A 16,638-nucleotide genomic window follows, 5' to 3' on the forward strand; every position below is an offset into this window, starting at 1 on the left:
TTAAAGGACGACTGCACCCGTTTTCAACCTATCTTTATATTTTGGTCCTCACTAATGCTCAGTATTATATGGTACCATTTTTGTCTACTCCGTCTGTGTCTCAGAGGAAGGCTGTGTACAGTTCAGATATCCGCCTACCAGTGACATCATCCATGGGGAATCCAAGCTAATAGGAACTGCAGGCTTTCTATTCGTTAGCATGCTATAATGGGGTTAGGAGTTTAATGTCCCATGTTAGTATCAAGTGCTATCACCATGAGTTAGCGGCATATGTTTGCTGTTTTCCTCAAAGGAATGGTTAATTAAGTATTAATCACATGAACCCTAGAGTCCCTGTTCTGGGGCAATCATTCGGCGAAAACAGCAGATCTACAAGCTTACGACGCATCGCAACGTGTTGAAGATATTTTGTGCAGAGCGAAAACATGAAGGAGCCTAGTATAGACCCCTGGGTGACTCCGGTCAACTAAGTATATGGGGTTTAAATTAAGTGGTTAATCATGCATGCATAACTCAAAAGTCAGAGTCCACACCCCACATGCTATGTTACTTAGCATGTCATTAGCATAGAGCACCGACGCCAGGCGTTATTAGCTTGTCCATTTTCCTAGCAGGCCCTCATTAACAGTGGCATAGCAAGGACCCCTTAGCTCAGTGAGTTTTCTGCCCAAGGTTACACCAGTGACAAATTATCTTCCTTAACACGCTTAACTCCTTAAAGTCTGAGGTATCTCAATTAATGTAGCTGCTGTGTGAAACTGCTGTTGAGCTAGAGATTACTAGTCATTATAAAAGTACTGACACACATATTACACACAATCTAATAGTGCTTATGGCTCATTAAGACCAGAACAGAAATGTAACCAGTTGAAGTTATGCCATTTAATCGTCCCCACACATTTGTGTGCTGCCAGCCACTGTTGTTGTACCGTATCGGCTCACGTGCCAGTGAGGAGCCCCCACCGGGAGGACGTAACACCTCCTTCCTACATTCAACACCCCCCACAGACAGCTCTTGGGGTCGCTAGCACAGTGACAAAGCCACTCCCCATCCAGCTTCAATCCGCTGAACACAACAAAAAAATATATTTGGGTTCGTAATATTTGGCCAACCTGGATGGCAGGTAGTTTGGGATTTAAGGTACATGTATTGTGACACCACAGTGACCTTTGCCCTTTGACTACCACCAAATTCTAATCTTCGAGTCCAAGTAGACGTTTACGCCAAATCAAATTCCCTCAAGAAGACGTTCCTAAAATATATTGTTCACGAGAATAGGATGGAAGGACGGACGGACGGATGGACGGACGGACAGACAGACAACCCGAAAATATAATGCCTCCGGCCATGGCTGTTTATGGCAGAGGCATAAATAACAGAAAATCAAACCGATAAGGACATTTTACTTTTAGGGCGTTAATGACAGGCATTTTATTGAATTGTATTCCTTTTTTCGTGAATTTCATGAATAATATGTGGACATGTGGACAACCAGCTAAGGAACAATGTCAACATAGCGTACTATACTCTCCACGCATATGCAATCAACAACTACTTCTCTTACTACTACAGAGCTTAATATATTCCAGGGAGTGTTTCCTTGGGATGACAGTTCGGGTCACGTCTACTGGCGCTGGCAGATGCCTCACAAATGGCTGTTGTGACTTTGCAGCAAATACAAATGACCCATATCGCTGGCTTAGAAATGTCACTGATTCCAATTAAGCCACCGATACAGTTGAGGGACAAGAGTATTATGAGAGGTGGGTGCGAGTGCTTTAGGACCAGTAAGCAAGTTAGAAACTCCAGAGCCGGATCACTCGAGTAATTGTCATGATTGATTCACACAGTTTCCCACAACACAAACCTCTGGCATTACAGAATTTGCACTTCAAAACGCAATCTATTGTAGGCTACTGTATCTGTTAATGTGATTATAGGCTCTAGCTTAGCTCTGGAAAGTTTGCTACAGTGTAGTGGCATCAGGGCAAACTTTCCAGAGCTAAGCTAGAGCATATATCTAGCATGGTCTAGCATTACATGCTTTAGTATGTAATGTGGAGTCCGGGGACCCCCTGGGGTCCTTGAGGAGTTAGAGGTCTGTAACCCCATTTGCACACTCACAGAGTTAAATTAACACTGAGGACTTTACTGTGTAAATTGGAGTCCTGCAGATAAACATCGCATCAAGCTTGGGGTCCTTGAAATAAAAAAGTTTGAGAACCACTAATTCAAAGGTTAACTTTACCACACAATGACACACTGAAGTCTGGGCTCTGACTACTGACTGCGTAAGCACCGCTTGAGGTCCTCTTTTCAATAGATAATTGTAATTTGAGAGACACTCATGAGTTAACACAATTGTGTATAACTCTTACGAAAAAAAAAGAAATGGCATGAGACCAAAGTTTTAGCTTACAGTCGTGCCAGAACAGGACAACTCAAGTCTATTTTCAAACCACTGTTGCCAGGGGAAACTTCAGCACTTCAAATTTCTATGGCAACCCACTGTTCCCAGCGCTGGTGGTTCCTATGATTTCTTTGCAGTTTGAGTTTTAATGCATATATTACTCTAGCTGAGTCACGCCTCCTGACGCTTGGCTATTCACACAATACTAAAAGGAAAAGTAGAGTATACCGGAAGGGCGGTGTTTTGCCAAACTGTCATTTCAGCAAACTGGCCACAGCTGACTCTCACAAACATCCCCTGTGTACTGAGCAAGACAGCTAAATAAGTCAGCAACAGTTTTGCACTCATCTGGCTGAGCCCTATGGAAACCAGTGAACACTGGTTGATCCGGTCAATATATGTAACTAAAGAGTCGTAGGATGGTCATAGGTCACTCGATGAAAATAACAGATTTTCAACTGAATAACGTGAGGTGATGGGCCATATTTTTTCAGTTGAAAATCTGTTACTTTTATCTGTTACTTGTTTTGTCTTTATTTGAGTCAAACAAGTCAAACAAAACAGATACTGGGTAGGCAAACAAGGAATAAGTCAACAGGTGAAAAACAAATTGCCATATGCAGCAAATCAAAATAAAAACGCACTATAATCTTTCAAACCTTTTGAACATCTTTCCTGGCTCCAACCCAATGCAAGCAAGTGAAAATATATGTCTCCGTGCTATACAGTAATTATCCTGTGTCTGTCAATTTCAATCAAAAAAGGCATGCTTGGGCAGTGGGGCTCTGATTTTCAGGAAATCCTCCAAATATATTCAAATCGATTCAGGAGGAATATCAACTAAATAGGACTAGTAGAGAACCTTGAAACTCTCTCCAAAGCCACGGATGTTTTATCTCCTGCCAGCCAAGTTCTGATTACATGCAAATTATATTTATAAGCCCAACACCTCTACAGTAATAGGCCTACACATTTTTCAAGGAGCAAAAGGCCATCTCTTATGAGGATCTTTCACATAGATATGCACTACGACACAACATTAATTGAAACCAAAACAGGTATATTTTTTCCTTTTCACAGGGGGCATCATCTGTTTTGCTTGAGGGTGGGGGTGGCGGTGCCTCGGCTGCTTTAACGTACACTACAGCTGGAGCCAGCCAAAGCGCGCAATTACCCAGCAGTCCCTTCCCAGCATGCCTCATTTTCGCCAATTAGCGTTGTTATATTCCACATGCTGTTTTTGATCAAACAGCGACATGCTGCAGAGGCAGCAAAACGTCGCTGAGAAACGTCCTATAATGAAAGAAAATGAGACGTTATTAATGTCTGATTATGTTAATCAGCAGAACTGGCTGCCAGGGCGGCGCTCGCTCCTTCGCGCCACTTGGTGCCACAGTCGTCCTATGAGGCCTGCATCCTCAGCTGGAGGTAGAGAAACATATCAGACCCACTGATGATGACTACACACTCTCAATTCTCATCCACCTTGCATGCCTTCCATTTATAGAACTATAGCCTTACTGAGTAGATGGGCGCAATCAAGACAGAAGCCTGTCATTTTAAGCACCCACTCACACTTGATTGTGACTCTTATTCTTTAGTCTGTCTGAGAGCCCCAAATCACACATTCAACAAAGACGTCTGAGGGGAAGAGTGAAACTACATGTAACAACATAGTAATAACATGTAATAAGCACTCCACTTCATTGATAGGCCATACACTACACTGATTGATGATTATGGATCTGTGCAAAAGATCTTGCTGTCAATAGCTGGTAGACTAAAACGTGAACTCGGTGGCTTCAGTGATTCAGTGGCTGCATCAGCTCTACGGAGTCACAATACAGCGCTTGTCTGTCAATGGTTTGAACTTTTGTTGTGTGTGCCCTTTATTTGACGATGGATGGCTGTGCACTTTCGGCAGCTCTTATGTAAGTATGGGACGAGCGGAGATGAAAGATCTCCAATAAGGTCACCACAAAAGAAAGGTTGCATCAGACCACAATGCAGAGACTCCTCTGAAGAACATTGGGAAGAAGGAAAAAAGCCAAGGTATAGCTTGAAGCGGTTCTCTTGAGAGGATTTTCAATTGCATAACACAGTGGTTCTCAAAGTGGGGTCTGGGGATCCCCAGTGGTCCCTGAGGGGGTTCCAGGGTGTCCCCACCAAAATGAGTTACTATAGATTCAAAATAATTTTAACCACTTTAACCTTTTATACTTTGGCTATTCGAAAATAGCCATTCTGCAATGCGTTGTGAGCTTGTAGATTTGCACTCTGGCTCAGACATAACCATAAACAAACCCAATACGCCCTATACAGGCAGGACCTCGACCATAGACCATATTCACACGGCGGCCATGTTTCTATGAAGTCAATGAAAGTAGCCACCCCGGGTGGCGGCACTTTCAATGTTAAATTCCAATATGGCCGCCGTGTGAATATGGTCTATGTCACTATGACTCAGACATAACCATAAACAAACCCAACACGACCATAATATGGGACCAATCAACCTCAAACTCGGCACGTGAATCAGCAAGGACTCAAGGGAGTGTGGTGCTCGCCGTTGAGCAGTTTCGATATGCGGTTGTCCAGAACCGCCGATCCAACCGATATGCCCATATATGGGCATATCCTGTGGACAACAGGGATCTCCACATATGGGGCATAAAAGGGGCAAGGACCGACAGATACAGAGATCTCCATATATGGGCATAAAAGGGACACAGACAGACGGGTACAATGGGTACTCTGAGAGCGGCCCGAACTCTAGGTGTGAGGGCCACGTAGCGGCCCGAACTCTAGGTGTGAGGGCCACGTATAGCGGCCCGAACCTCTAGTTTTGAAAATGTGTTGTTTTAACAACACAAATCGTCTCTTACAGGGTCCCTTGCACAAACCCTTTTCAAATGGGGGTTCCACAGCTAAAGACGTACATATCAATTTGACAACCACTGGCACGGCATGCCTGCACCCTGTTCCTAATTTCAAGCACCCCCATAACTCTGTGAGTGTAGAAATGGAACCAAATGGACCCGTAAAGGTCTATTTCTACACTCTCTGAGTTACAGACATGTAAGAGTCCATTTGGACCCCCCCCCCCCAAGGGACCCTGGACCCCACTTTGAGAACCATTTCAGTAAATTGAATGAGAGCTGACTGAGGATTTTTGCAACACTCATCAACGTGTCGAGAGACTCAGACAGCCAGCCTTGCTATTGCTTATATGGGCCGGCCCAGACATTTGGAGCTCTGCAGGGTCCTCTCTTAGTGATGATGATGATATTGGCAATGGTGAAAAGACCATGAGTTGCTGATGTAAACAGAAAGACTACTCTTCTCCTCAGTACACTAGCTTTCCTTGCTAATCCCCAGAAAATCCTTAGAGAGCCAACAGGGCCATTTTGGACAGCTCTCCATGTGGCTGTAATTTGCATTCATCAGATGAACTCAGGGGAACTGGCAGAATGATCAGACCGGAATCAACAGGAATGAAAGCATTATATTACTTCAAACAGTATAGTTTTAAACTTTGAAAGGTTGAGGGACACGATTTCTATTTACTACTTTGTTTATTGCTATTTCTCAATATTTCGTCTACTATGTCAAGGAACCAAAACCAAAGAATGTACTCTTGTATACCTGTGGGATTTAACAAATAGGGATTCTTGAAAACAGCCTTTAGTTTACTGTATAAGCTACAAGTAGCCTACAAGTAACTGGAACATGGAATGTGATGATAATGGACAAATAAGCTATATAAAAGACAGCTAACAAGCAAACATCGGGTGTGTGGGAGTATGGTTTAAACCTAGAGTGATGGGGAAGCATTTTGTTAATTTGTAGACAAGCTTTAACCTATACACACCAAGCGGAGAACAATACCACCCAGAGGGTGTGTGAAAGGCAAGCAAGAGCAGCTACCTATAGAACAGAGGTTCTCAAACTTTTTCATGTCAAGGACCCCCCAAATGATATGTATTTAGCCGCGGACCCCCATCTCAAATGTTTTTGTTCCAGGGACCCCCCAGAAGCAAAGATTTGAGTTACAAATGTTCGCTTAAAAAAATATATATATACATTTTCACGATTTTATCAAAAATAGCAGATATAGGGGCGGCCATAGCTGAGTGGTTAGTGAGCCTGCCTAGGGAACCAGCTGGCCCTGGTTGCCCCAGGTTCGATTCCAGGCTATCCCAGCATATGTGCCGATGATATGAAATTTGTCCCTGAGCAAGACTCTTAACCCCAATTGCTCACAGGTTCTCATTGGAAACAAGACCGCAAGGACTTTCATGAACGACCTGTTAAAAGGAATTATCCTTATCCTTATCTACAAGCTCATAGCAACACCTATGAGCTTGTAGGTCTGCTATTTTTGAATAGCCGAAGTATAAAAGGTTAAGATTACTGTGATGCTATATTAAGTCCAAGGACCCCTGGAGGTCCCCGGACCCCACTTTGAGAACCACTGACCTAGTACAGTTGAGTGTTGCTTTGTGGGCTAATGTCATGACACTGATTCTCACTTGCACTGCAGTACTGAGAGAACTGGGGGGTTAGGCTATACTGTATCCAGAGGTTATCTACTTTCTCCTCTTGAATGCAAATTAAGCATCTCGTAGATTAAGTATTCATACAGGTTACTCTTGAGTGTTGAATCTTTAAGGAAAACACTTGGAGAATGGCAGGGCTGTCAGCATGGAGTAGTAGAGGGAGACATGAACTAACATGAATGATTATAAGCTAACCTGAGCTCAATGCAAATCTCAACAATGAGCAAGCTGTAGCCTAATGGGAATAGCCTATATCCCTTTCCAAGGATGCACCTGTTGCAGTGATGTGTCACTGTCATTACAGCAGATGCGAAATCAAACTGCAATTATCTCAGTAATTTATAGGCTACTAGGCCTACAATATACAATAATGTCTTGCATTGAAAGACTATAGTCTAAAAACTACATTTAATAAATTGCATGATAATCACACATTGTACATGCATATGCTTTATGATAGAGGATTTTTAGACTTTAGATATTTAGACTAAAGAGAATAGGCCTTTCTAGCCATGAAACAAACTTAGCCAAGTTGTCCTCTAACAAATACATGACAATTCTGACCACATTAAGTTGTATTAAACCTGCACTCTGGGGCATGCATGCATTTTTCATGTGTTAGGGGTTTTGCAAGTTATCTTACCTTCAGGGCCTCAATATCAAGGGTCGTTGACGGTTCCATATTACAATGTAGTCTCAGTACGTGTTTCCATAAAGTTCATAGAAATAACAGACCGAGTGAGATTCTGCCCTCCGTGTGGGATGTCTGCACCTCTTCACTTTCATCTTGGAAGGATAGATTACTGCTTTCAAGTTTCAACATTCACAATTATACACCGAATAGCGAAGTAAAATAGCAACTATAGAATTCGAAGCGACATTGCGTCGCCAGTCGCCACCAGTTACCAAAGGAACTAGGCTAATAGTAGGCTAGTGTAGTTCCTCGGAATTGAAGCGAATACCAAAACACTCGCCCCAAAACACAGTCGCCCCGGGGCAAATCCGGCGACCTCGGAACGATCGCCACCTGGTATAACTCAGTAAACTTAGCCCTGAAACATGACTGTCATACCATGACATATACGTATACAAGCGTCATGTGAACCATGGCTACAGTAAACTATGCCTAAACTAAACGGAACCTAACCTTATTCCTAAACATAACCTCAGTAAAACAATGCCTAAACCTAACATTATTCCCAAACGTAACCTCAGTAAAACTGCATAAATCTAACCTTATTCCTAAACGTAACCTCAGTAAACTATGCCTAAAACTAACTGTATTATTCCTAAACGTAACCTCAGTAAAACAATGCCTAAAAACCTAACATTATTCCTAAACGTAACCTCAGTAAACTATGCCTAAAGCTAACTGTGTTATTCCTAAACGTAACCTCAGTAAACTATGCCTAAAACTAACTGTGTTATTCCTAAACGTAACCTCAGTAAACTATGCCTAAAACTAACCTTATTCCATGCCTAACCCTAAACATTATGTCTAACCTTATCCTCAGTAAAACAAATAGACAAGAATACAAGAAACATTTGGGCAAGCGGTCCGAGGAAAAAAAACGGGGGCGACCATGTTTTGGGGCGAGTCTTCCCGGTTACACAGGTTTCTCCATCCTCCTGCGCGCACTTCTGCTTCAGGACCAGTTTACACGCCGAAGTCACGATGATGCACCCAGTCACCCACCTCCTCCAAAACTCACACAAATAGCAGCAACGCGTTAGAGAAAACAAAACGAGCCCGCAGTAGCATGTTGCAAGCCACGGAAGTAATCTTGCAGTAAGAGACTCTCTCACTGCCTACCCGGCTCCTCATTCCAAAATGATTCAGAGTTTGTGGGCAGGATTTGGTGCGCAAAGCTTCCTTTCTGCTGCGCGCATCACGCATCACATCAGGGAGGAGCGCTCACGTTCTCCTGTCATCCTCCACATCATGTGTAAGCTAATTATAAATTATGTGACATTACTACTTAACACCTTGGTGGGTTAGGATTGAATATATATAGGAAAATGGTGCTAAAATACCAATGGTGGTTCTTTGACTCTAATCCTAGAGAGATTAGGAAACTCATTGGATACAGGAAGAGTGGGCACCTGACAAATCTGGGCTCCTCAATGTGAAATGGGCATTCCCCTCCCCCCCCCCAAATGTGAAAAAGTGCAGAATAAAAGTATTCCTTGGGAAATTGTCTGAAATGATATAAAGTATACATGGTTTGAACATGCATGGTACATCTTTATCAGACCTAAATTTACCCTTCAACTTATTGTTTTGTTGACTGGCTATCCATAGGTTTTGCAGCAATCTGTAGCAATTATTGAAATCTTAAGCCTTTGCGTATTGGCTGTCTGTAGGCCTATTTTATGATCACATTTTCATAATTTATGAAAATGTTACAATTACAATTTAGGCATTGAGAGCTCACGAATGAGGGATAAATAACCTGGTAACAGAGTGGAACACCTGCAGTAGGCCTATGTGATACACTGTGAAACGCCTACAGTAGCTATGATACATTGTGAAACACCTACATTATGATGATACACTGCATATGAGACATAGATGAAGGACTAGGCCTGTAGTTTAACTCCAGTCTCCTGAACAGTACACCTGACCCACCTGCTCTATTATGTCCTGTTGGTGGATGTTTCCCCCTACAGGAGGAATGGCGACATTGTAGAAAGAAGCATGGTAGTGCAGTAAATCAGTGATGGAAGAATTACTCACCAAAACATACTGTATAATGAACATAGTTATAGGGGTTAGCAATAATTATGCTTGATATATCCTGTACAAAAATTGAATAAGTCAAATGAGGTGGGTGTTATACACTATGCTTTGGCTTCAACTTTTTAATTTGGTACCCAATGTTCTCTAAATACTGCTCATGGCATGTAGATAGGCCTATGACTTTATTAAAGCATCATATTGACTAAAATTTAATAAATACAAAATCAGAATCAAAATCTGTTTTGTTGTCAATCTGTTTACAGGTTTAAAGAAGGTTCAAGGTTCAAGGTTGTACTTTATTGTTACATCTTGTGTACAGTACAGGTACATAAGAGTTATTTACCCCAAGAAGTGGGTGCAAGCTCCATCATTACATAGTTTTCAGAAAGAAAAGAAGGGGGGACAGAAAGTCATGTCAAAAGAACATATTTCTACTGTATTGTATTAGCTCTGGTCCATAGCGTTAGAGGGAGTTCTCCTTAACTTATAAGGAGAACTCCTTCTAATGCTATGGACCAGAGCTTGTATAGGCTACACAAAGCGTAAAAGAGCAGAGATCTAGGCTATACATGAGGTTAGACATAAGGTGCAAAAAGTGACCAGAAAGTCTGAAAATGATGTCAAAGTTTTGGTGAAAACAGAGGGATCATGGTAAAAAAAAAATGAAAGAGAAAGAGATTTTTTTTTTTACTTCACTTACACTATTTTAAATATTTTAATGTATTTATTTATATATGCTATTATTTGTAAAGGGCAAGTACAGTTACAGTTACACTGTTGCAGAGGATTGAACATGTGATATTCAGGCCAGGGTATGGGGCCAAATACAAAAAGGATATTCAAACAGACATCACCAGGTACCAAAACTGTGTCTTCTCCAATGGTTTTACTTCATATAAGGTAGCCTACAGTAACTTTTAAAACATGTAAATATTAGGCCACTCAACCCATCTCTCATGGTCCTGATGCTGACAACCATTCCTGTACTAGTTGGATGCCAATGCCAGCTCTCTACATCTGTATAGATCCATATGAATCTACAAATAATAGTAAAATCTTCAGGAAATTGACATTTTAAAATGTTTGTGCGGGGGGGGGGGGGGGGGGGGGCAGTGTTGGGTTTTTGTAATGTTACACATCTGCAGAATCCAAATTATTGTAGTGGAGTAAAAAGTTATAAACAATATTTGCCTCTGAGATGTAGTGGACTACAAGTAAAAGTATTGAAAATTGGAAATACTCCAGTAAAGTACCTAAAATTTGTTACAGTACTTGAGTAAATTTCATCATGATTTGTGTGCATGGGGATCTCAAACAAGCTCAGTGCTTAATGAGTCTCCCAGTTTAGTAGACCTTGTATTGTGAATTTGTACTTCCATGTACTGATGTTCTCATGTCTTACTAAATAAAGTACATCAATCAATCAATCAGTCAAATGTAGGCTACTTTAGTTACTTTACGCTGGAGTTGGCTGTAGTAAAAATGCAATCCATTAGAGGGCAGCAAATAGCCAGGATGATGTTGTCAGACAGAAACAATCAACACCGAGCTTCGCTTGTTACACCCAGGAATAGGAACAACAATCAATTGTCGAGAGATCCGATCAATTATTGTGACTGTGAGGATGTCGGACGTAAACAAACAAGCTGCACAGAAAAGGTACTCAGTTGCTTTTTTTTTATTTACCTGCTGCTGTTGATAGTTTGAAATACTTAATTCCGTTTTAATCTATCTTCTCTCAAAACATAAGCTATGGACAACATGTATGACATGATGGGCAGCTATTCAGGCTCATTGGTAGCCTAGCCATGGACAGTGTTGCCAGATTCTGTGAGAGAAACAAGCAACCAGTTCTAGGAAAACCAGCCCAAAAGAAGCAACTATGGGCCACATGAGCACTTTAACATATACATCAGCTATTTGAAAATAGCAGATCTACAAGCTCGTGTCTACAAGCGTCTACAAGCAACGCGTCGCGATGAGCTTGTAGATCGGCTATTTTCAAATAAAATCTTGCGGGGAAATTATAATAAGCAGATCTGGCAACCCTGGCCATGGATCCAAGACGGTCATCTGTCATGACCGTCATGGATGAACTTAAACATAGTGTTTGCACTTTCTCCCTTTTTAGCCCGTACATCTACATAAACGTTCAGATTTAAAATATAAAGTGCTTATCCATGGCCACGGATGTTACAATTATGTACGGGCCCTCCTAAGTACCCGTATCTTCCGTATTGTTCAATAAAAAGCATTTTAATCCGATCGGTGTATCAGAGTTACGTGTATCAGTGTGCAATACACCTCCCAACCGATAGGGCCACGTAGTTGAAAGCATAGAAAATGTGGAAGAAATGGCCACCGATCGGATTAAAATGCTTTTTATTGAACAATACGGATGATACGGGTACTTCTGAGGGCCCGTACACAATTGTAACATCCGTGGCCATGGGGTAAGTACTTTATATTTGAAATCTGAACATTTATGTAGATGAAAATGGAGAAAGTGCAAACACCAGGGGAAGTTCATCCATGACTGTCATGACATGACACAGACATGTGTCATGTTTCAGGGCTAGCTCATATAGCCATGACACTGTAGTTGCTATGAAAGGTGATGCTGTTTAAAATAATGTCTCTTTTTATTTTTTTACAGTGCTAAATTTGCGGCTGGAGCTGTAGTGTGTGTTGAAAGCGAAATTCGAGGGGATGTGACCATTGGTGAGATACCATTCATTCTGTAATCTGTACTCACTGTGCAATGCTGCAAATGGCAGTGGTGGAAAAAGTACTCAGATTGGTTACTTAAGTAAAAGTATCAATACTGCAATATTGAATTACTTTCAAATAAATGCAGTTCAGTAAAGTGTAATATTTGCCTCTGAGATGTGGAGTAGAAGTAAAAGTACTGAAAATTGGAAATACTCCAGTAAAGTAAAAAAAAACTAAAAACGACTTAGTTACTTTACACCACTGGCAAATGGATTGAAACAATATTTGTATTTTTCTATTTTGTTTAGGAGCTAGAACTGTTGTTCACCCTAAAGCGCGAATCATAGCTGAGGCAGGCCCGATTGTTATTGGTGAAGGAAATCTGATTGAGGAGCAGGCACTCATTATTAACAGGTAGGCCTATAATACATGCAATGTGTCACTATTACTTATTAGTACCAGCACATGGTGCTGTAGGCATCAACATCCATACACTAATATGTGTTCTACTGTTTTTATCTCAAGTTATCCAGAAAATATCATGCCAGATACGGAGGGGATTGAGCCCAAGACGATGACAATTGGGACCAACAATGTCTTTGAAGTTGGATGTGGTATCCTTATAGGGAACAGTGCATATATCGTCTGTAATGGCTGTCTGTCACATGGACAATGTGATTTGTTCATAGTTTTTATATATATATATATATATATATATATATATATATATATATTATTTGAAAATCTATACGCTATATGATGTTTTAAACCCTTAATGACTATGTTAAAGTCTCTCAGGCTTTGAAGATTGGAGACAACAATGTCATCGAGTCCAAAGGTAGACCGTTTTAGCCCCTGAATAATCCCTACAGATCAGGGGTCTTCAACAGGGGGTCCGGGACCCCTGAGGGGGTCCCCTGAGTTACTACAGTGGGGTCGCCCAATCTTTGTGTGATATGAACCCCTTTTTTACATTGACCACTTCAACAGTAAAGTTGTTTTTATTTGTTGTTTTCTCATGCCCCCCATGTAAAGCGTCTTTGGGTACTCAACAACAAATATGAGTTATTATCATTAACCCTAGCATCCCTATATTGAGGGGAACATTAGCCGAAAATAGACGATAAGCTCGATCTTGTAGATCGGCTATTTTTGGTGAAGAGGTTTGGTGTAGAGGGAAAAACAGAGCAGACCTAGTATAGAGCCAAAGGTCAACTTCACTAAGTATTGAGGGTTTAAGTGACACATTAACATGAATACAGCATATTAATAGAAAAGGTGATGAAGTTTAATGTGCAACACAATTTATACAATATGTAGTGGGTGGTCCCTGCTTCATCTCTCTCAGCTAAGAGGTCTAAAAAACATTGAAGACCCCTGGTCTAGATACAATTACACCTTTTGTGTGTAACATTTTCATTAAAATAATTTGCCATTTCTCTTTGAAACATCTGTTTAATAATCATACATACAACCATGGCCTTTCCCCACAGCGGACCTTGGGAGAAATGTGATCCTGACCAGTGGCTGTATTGTGGGAGCGTGTTGCCAGGTGAACACGTGTGAGGTCGTGTCGGAGAACACAGTCATCTATGGCTCAAACTGCTTGAGGCGGGTACAGACGGAAAAACCACAGGTGTGTCATCCTTTATGATTTATCCTTTGCTGCTTGATTACTTTCATTAAGTCAGTGTTTCCCAAACACTGAGTTTGGGACCCATTTTTATGTGTCTTGACTCGTTTACTTTATACCGTATACAATAAATATTATTTCAAGAGATTTTCACAAATTAAAAAAATCTAATCTTCAGAAATAAAAAAATACATTAGCCTAAATCACAATTCAAAAGAATTTCTGAAATTTTATACAATTTCAGAATACAAATAATTCCATAAAAAAAAAAAAAAACACAAGAAATAGTGAAAATAGCCGATACAAGCTTACAATGCGCCGCGCTGTGAGCTTGTAGATCAGCTATTTTCACTATTTTTGAAATGGGGCTTAAGTTATCAATTCATAATGTATGTTTGTACGTTTGGGTCCTGAGGTTAGAACAAAATGTTCTTTTGTGTCTCAGCTAAAAAGGTTTGGGAACCACTGAGCTAATTTATAGCCCTGTGATGAAATAACAGAACAAGAGTGTCAGATGACTCAACAAGTAGATGAATGCTTTAATTCTGTCTTTTAGCCTCAGACTCTGCAGCTAGATTTCCTCATGAAAATTCTGCCCAACTACCACCACTTGAAGAAGACTGTGAAAGGAAGCTCTACTACACCTATCAGGAACTAACTTGGAGACCAACTCGTTATGTGCCATGTTCAAAACCCTCCCGACGCACTGCTTTTGCTCTCATAAGCCAGTGGTTCTCAAAAGTGGGGTCCGGGGACCCCCAGGGGTCCTTGAGGGGGTTCCAGGCCAGGGGGTCCCTTGCAAAATTAGTTAATATAGCATCAAATTCAGTTAAACCAGTTTAAACCTATAGCCTACACATCAGATTTTTTTAAATAGACGATCTGCAAGCTCACGACACGTTGTCAGCTTGTAGTTCTGCTATTTTCAAAAAGATCTTGACTTGATTGATTTTTTTCTCTTGTTTGGGGTTCCTGGCACCAAATATCTTCAGATGGTGGCGGGGGGGGGTCCGCGACCAAATACAGGCACCAAATGGGGTCCTTCAAAGTTTGAGAAACACTGTCATAAGCATGCCATTGCCTTCCACCTGCACTTTTAGCATTCCTCATAGACGTTTTTCGACCACAGTATTTCCCTTAAATCCACTACCTTGCCTCAAGAGTTAATAATGACGACTAAAGTAGTACAGCAGGTACACTACACTACATGATTGTTTGGTTATCGTATGATAGAGCACCGTGAGGTTATCGCAATTTGGCCCCCAAATAATTGGCAAACTAAGATTTTATTGTTTTATTAATGTTGTTAATTGTTGTTCTCTTGTTAACGAAAAAGTTCATTTTCATTGTGATACCGATAAATAGTAACTTAAAGTATAGGCTACTCTGTTCCACTGATCCAAGCCGGAACACAATCGATTGATTGATCATCATTAGAATAAACATGCTCTGAAAATGCCCATCCATCTGACCACGTGGTCCCGATAGGTGGGCCGTGAATAATTTTGAGATTTTCAAGTTGGCCCTGATCCAGAAAAGGTTGGGAACCAATGTGATATTGAGGTTTATTTCCTATAGCTTACTTGTTGCACATCTTTGCTTTATTTATTCGGTAGTATTTCTTTTTTTCATTTTCCAATTGTTGACGTTCAATGTGTCTTTTAATTTAATTCCAGGTGTGTTCATACCTCATTTTGCTCATCTTGATTTCTGTAAATAAATAATAGCCAAATAAAAACAACCAGGTGCCCATTGCGTCTTCTTATGGAATCCACTAAGAGGGGCTATTGTGCAATGATTTCACAAGATCTACAATATCCAGGCTTTACAAAAGACAATTGTCTGGTTAGTTGACTCAAGATATCCTCTTCAAATAGAATAGAATTTGTACCCAAAAATATAAAATATAATAACCAAACTCTTATCAAGATTGGGGGGGGAAAATCATATCCAGAGTTGTGCATTTCCCTTGTGAAGAGTGTCAGTTCTTGTTTAAGGAATATTATTGTCCTCGCCAACAAATTGGTACAGAGTATTCTGTAAATACTGAAAGTATTAAACAAACATGTTACGTACAGCAGTAATGAAATGGAGCATTATTCCCTGTGCCAAAGAGGAACATCTTCTGATTCTGTGGGTTAATGGTCTGGTGTCCTCCCACCAGGACTTGCCAAATTGGTGCTGGTGGCACAGTGGGAATTCCACAGATAGTGTGGTTTATTATAATGGACAAAACATGGGTGTGGCTGCAATTGGGCTGAATAATGTCTGTATCCCAACAGTGTCTCTTGACATAGTCCCTGACGTATATATACTAGGCGCCCTCCTTTTTGAACTCGACACCAAATCTCTTAATTGAAAATGGCCAGTCGACAGCTCACAACGGATAGCAACACTACGCATTGTGAGCTTGTAGATCTGCTGTTGTTTCCAAATATTCGCCCTCAGAATAGGGACGCTATAGGGTTCATGTGGTTAAATACCTAAGCCATTTTACAGACGTCAACGTCGAATCATCCGGTGCGCCGTTTGCTGCAGCTTCCCATGACGCCAGCTTGACGACACTGCTCATGAAGCTGACCC

At 41.0% G+C, this 16,638-nt stretch overlaps 2 protein-coding genes across 2 annotated transcripts in view; one reads left to right on the top strand and one right to left on the bottom strand.

The window, feature by feature from the left end:
* sgcz (sarcoglycan zeta) overlaps positions 1-7,792 on the bottom strand; it is a 41,484-nt gene extending 33,692 nt beyond the window's left edge. Inside the window, exon 1 of the mRNA XM_080450528.1 lies at positions 7,614-7,792. Coding sequence (XP_080306654.1) covers positions 7,614-7,652 — 39 coding nt within the window. The 5' untranslated portion in view covers positions 7,653-7,792. The remainder of the gene's footprint in view (positions 1-7,613) is intronic.
* A 3,521-nt stretch (positions 7,793-11,313) lies between these two features.
* On the top strand, positions 11,314-15,796 carry LOC308101167 (dynactin subunit 6-like). The gene is made up of 7 exons (XM_080450535.1): positions 11,314-11,369; positions 12,367-12,431; positions 12,731-12,836; positions 12,948-13,036; positions 13,213-13,260; positions 13,916-14,058; positions 14,612-15,796. The coding sequence occupies exons 1-7, from the start codon at positions 11,335-11,337 to the stop codon at positions 14,711-14,713; spliced, it is 588 nt and encodes a 195-aa protein (XP_080306661.1). The 5' UTR covers positions 11,314-11,334; the 3' UTR covers positions 14,714-15,796.
* The last annotated feature ends 842 nt before the right edge of the window (positions 15,797-16,638 follow it).

The sequence above is a fragment of the Gymnoscopelus braueri genome (assembly GCF_963280865.1).
Source record: "Gymnoscopelus braueri genome assembly, chromosome: 15".
Classification (NCBI taxonomy): domain Eukaryota; kingdom Metazoa; phylum Chordata; class Actinopteri; order Myctophiformes; family Myctophidae; genus Gymnoscopelus; species Gymnoscopelus braueri.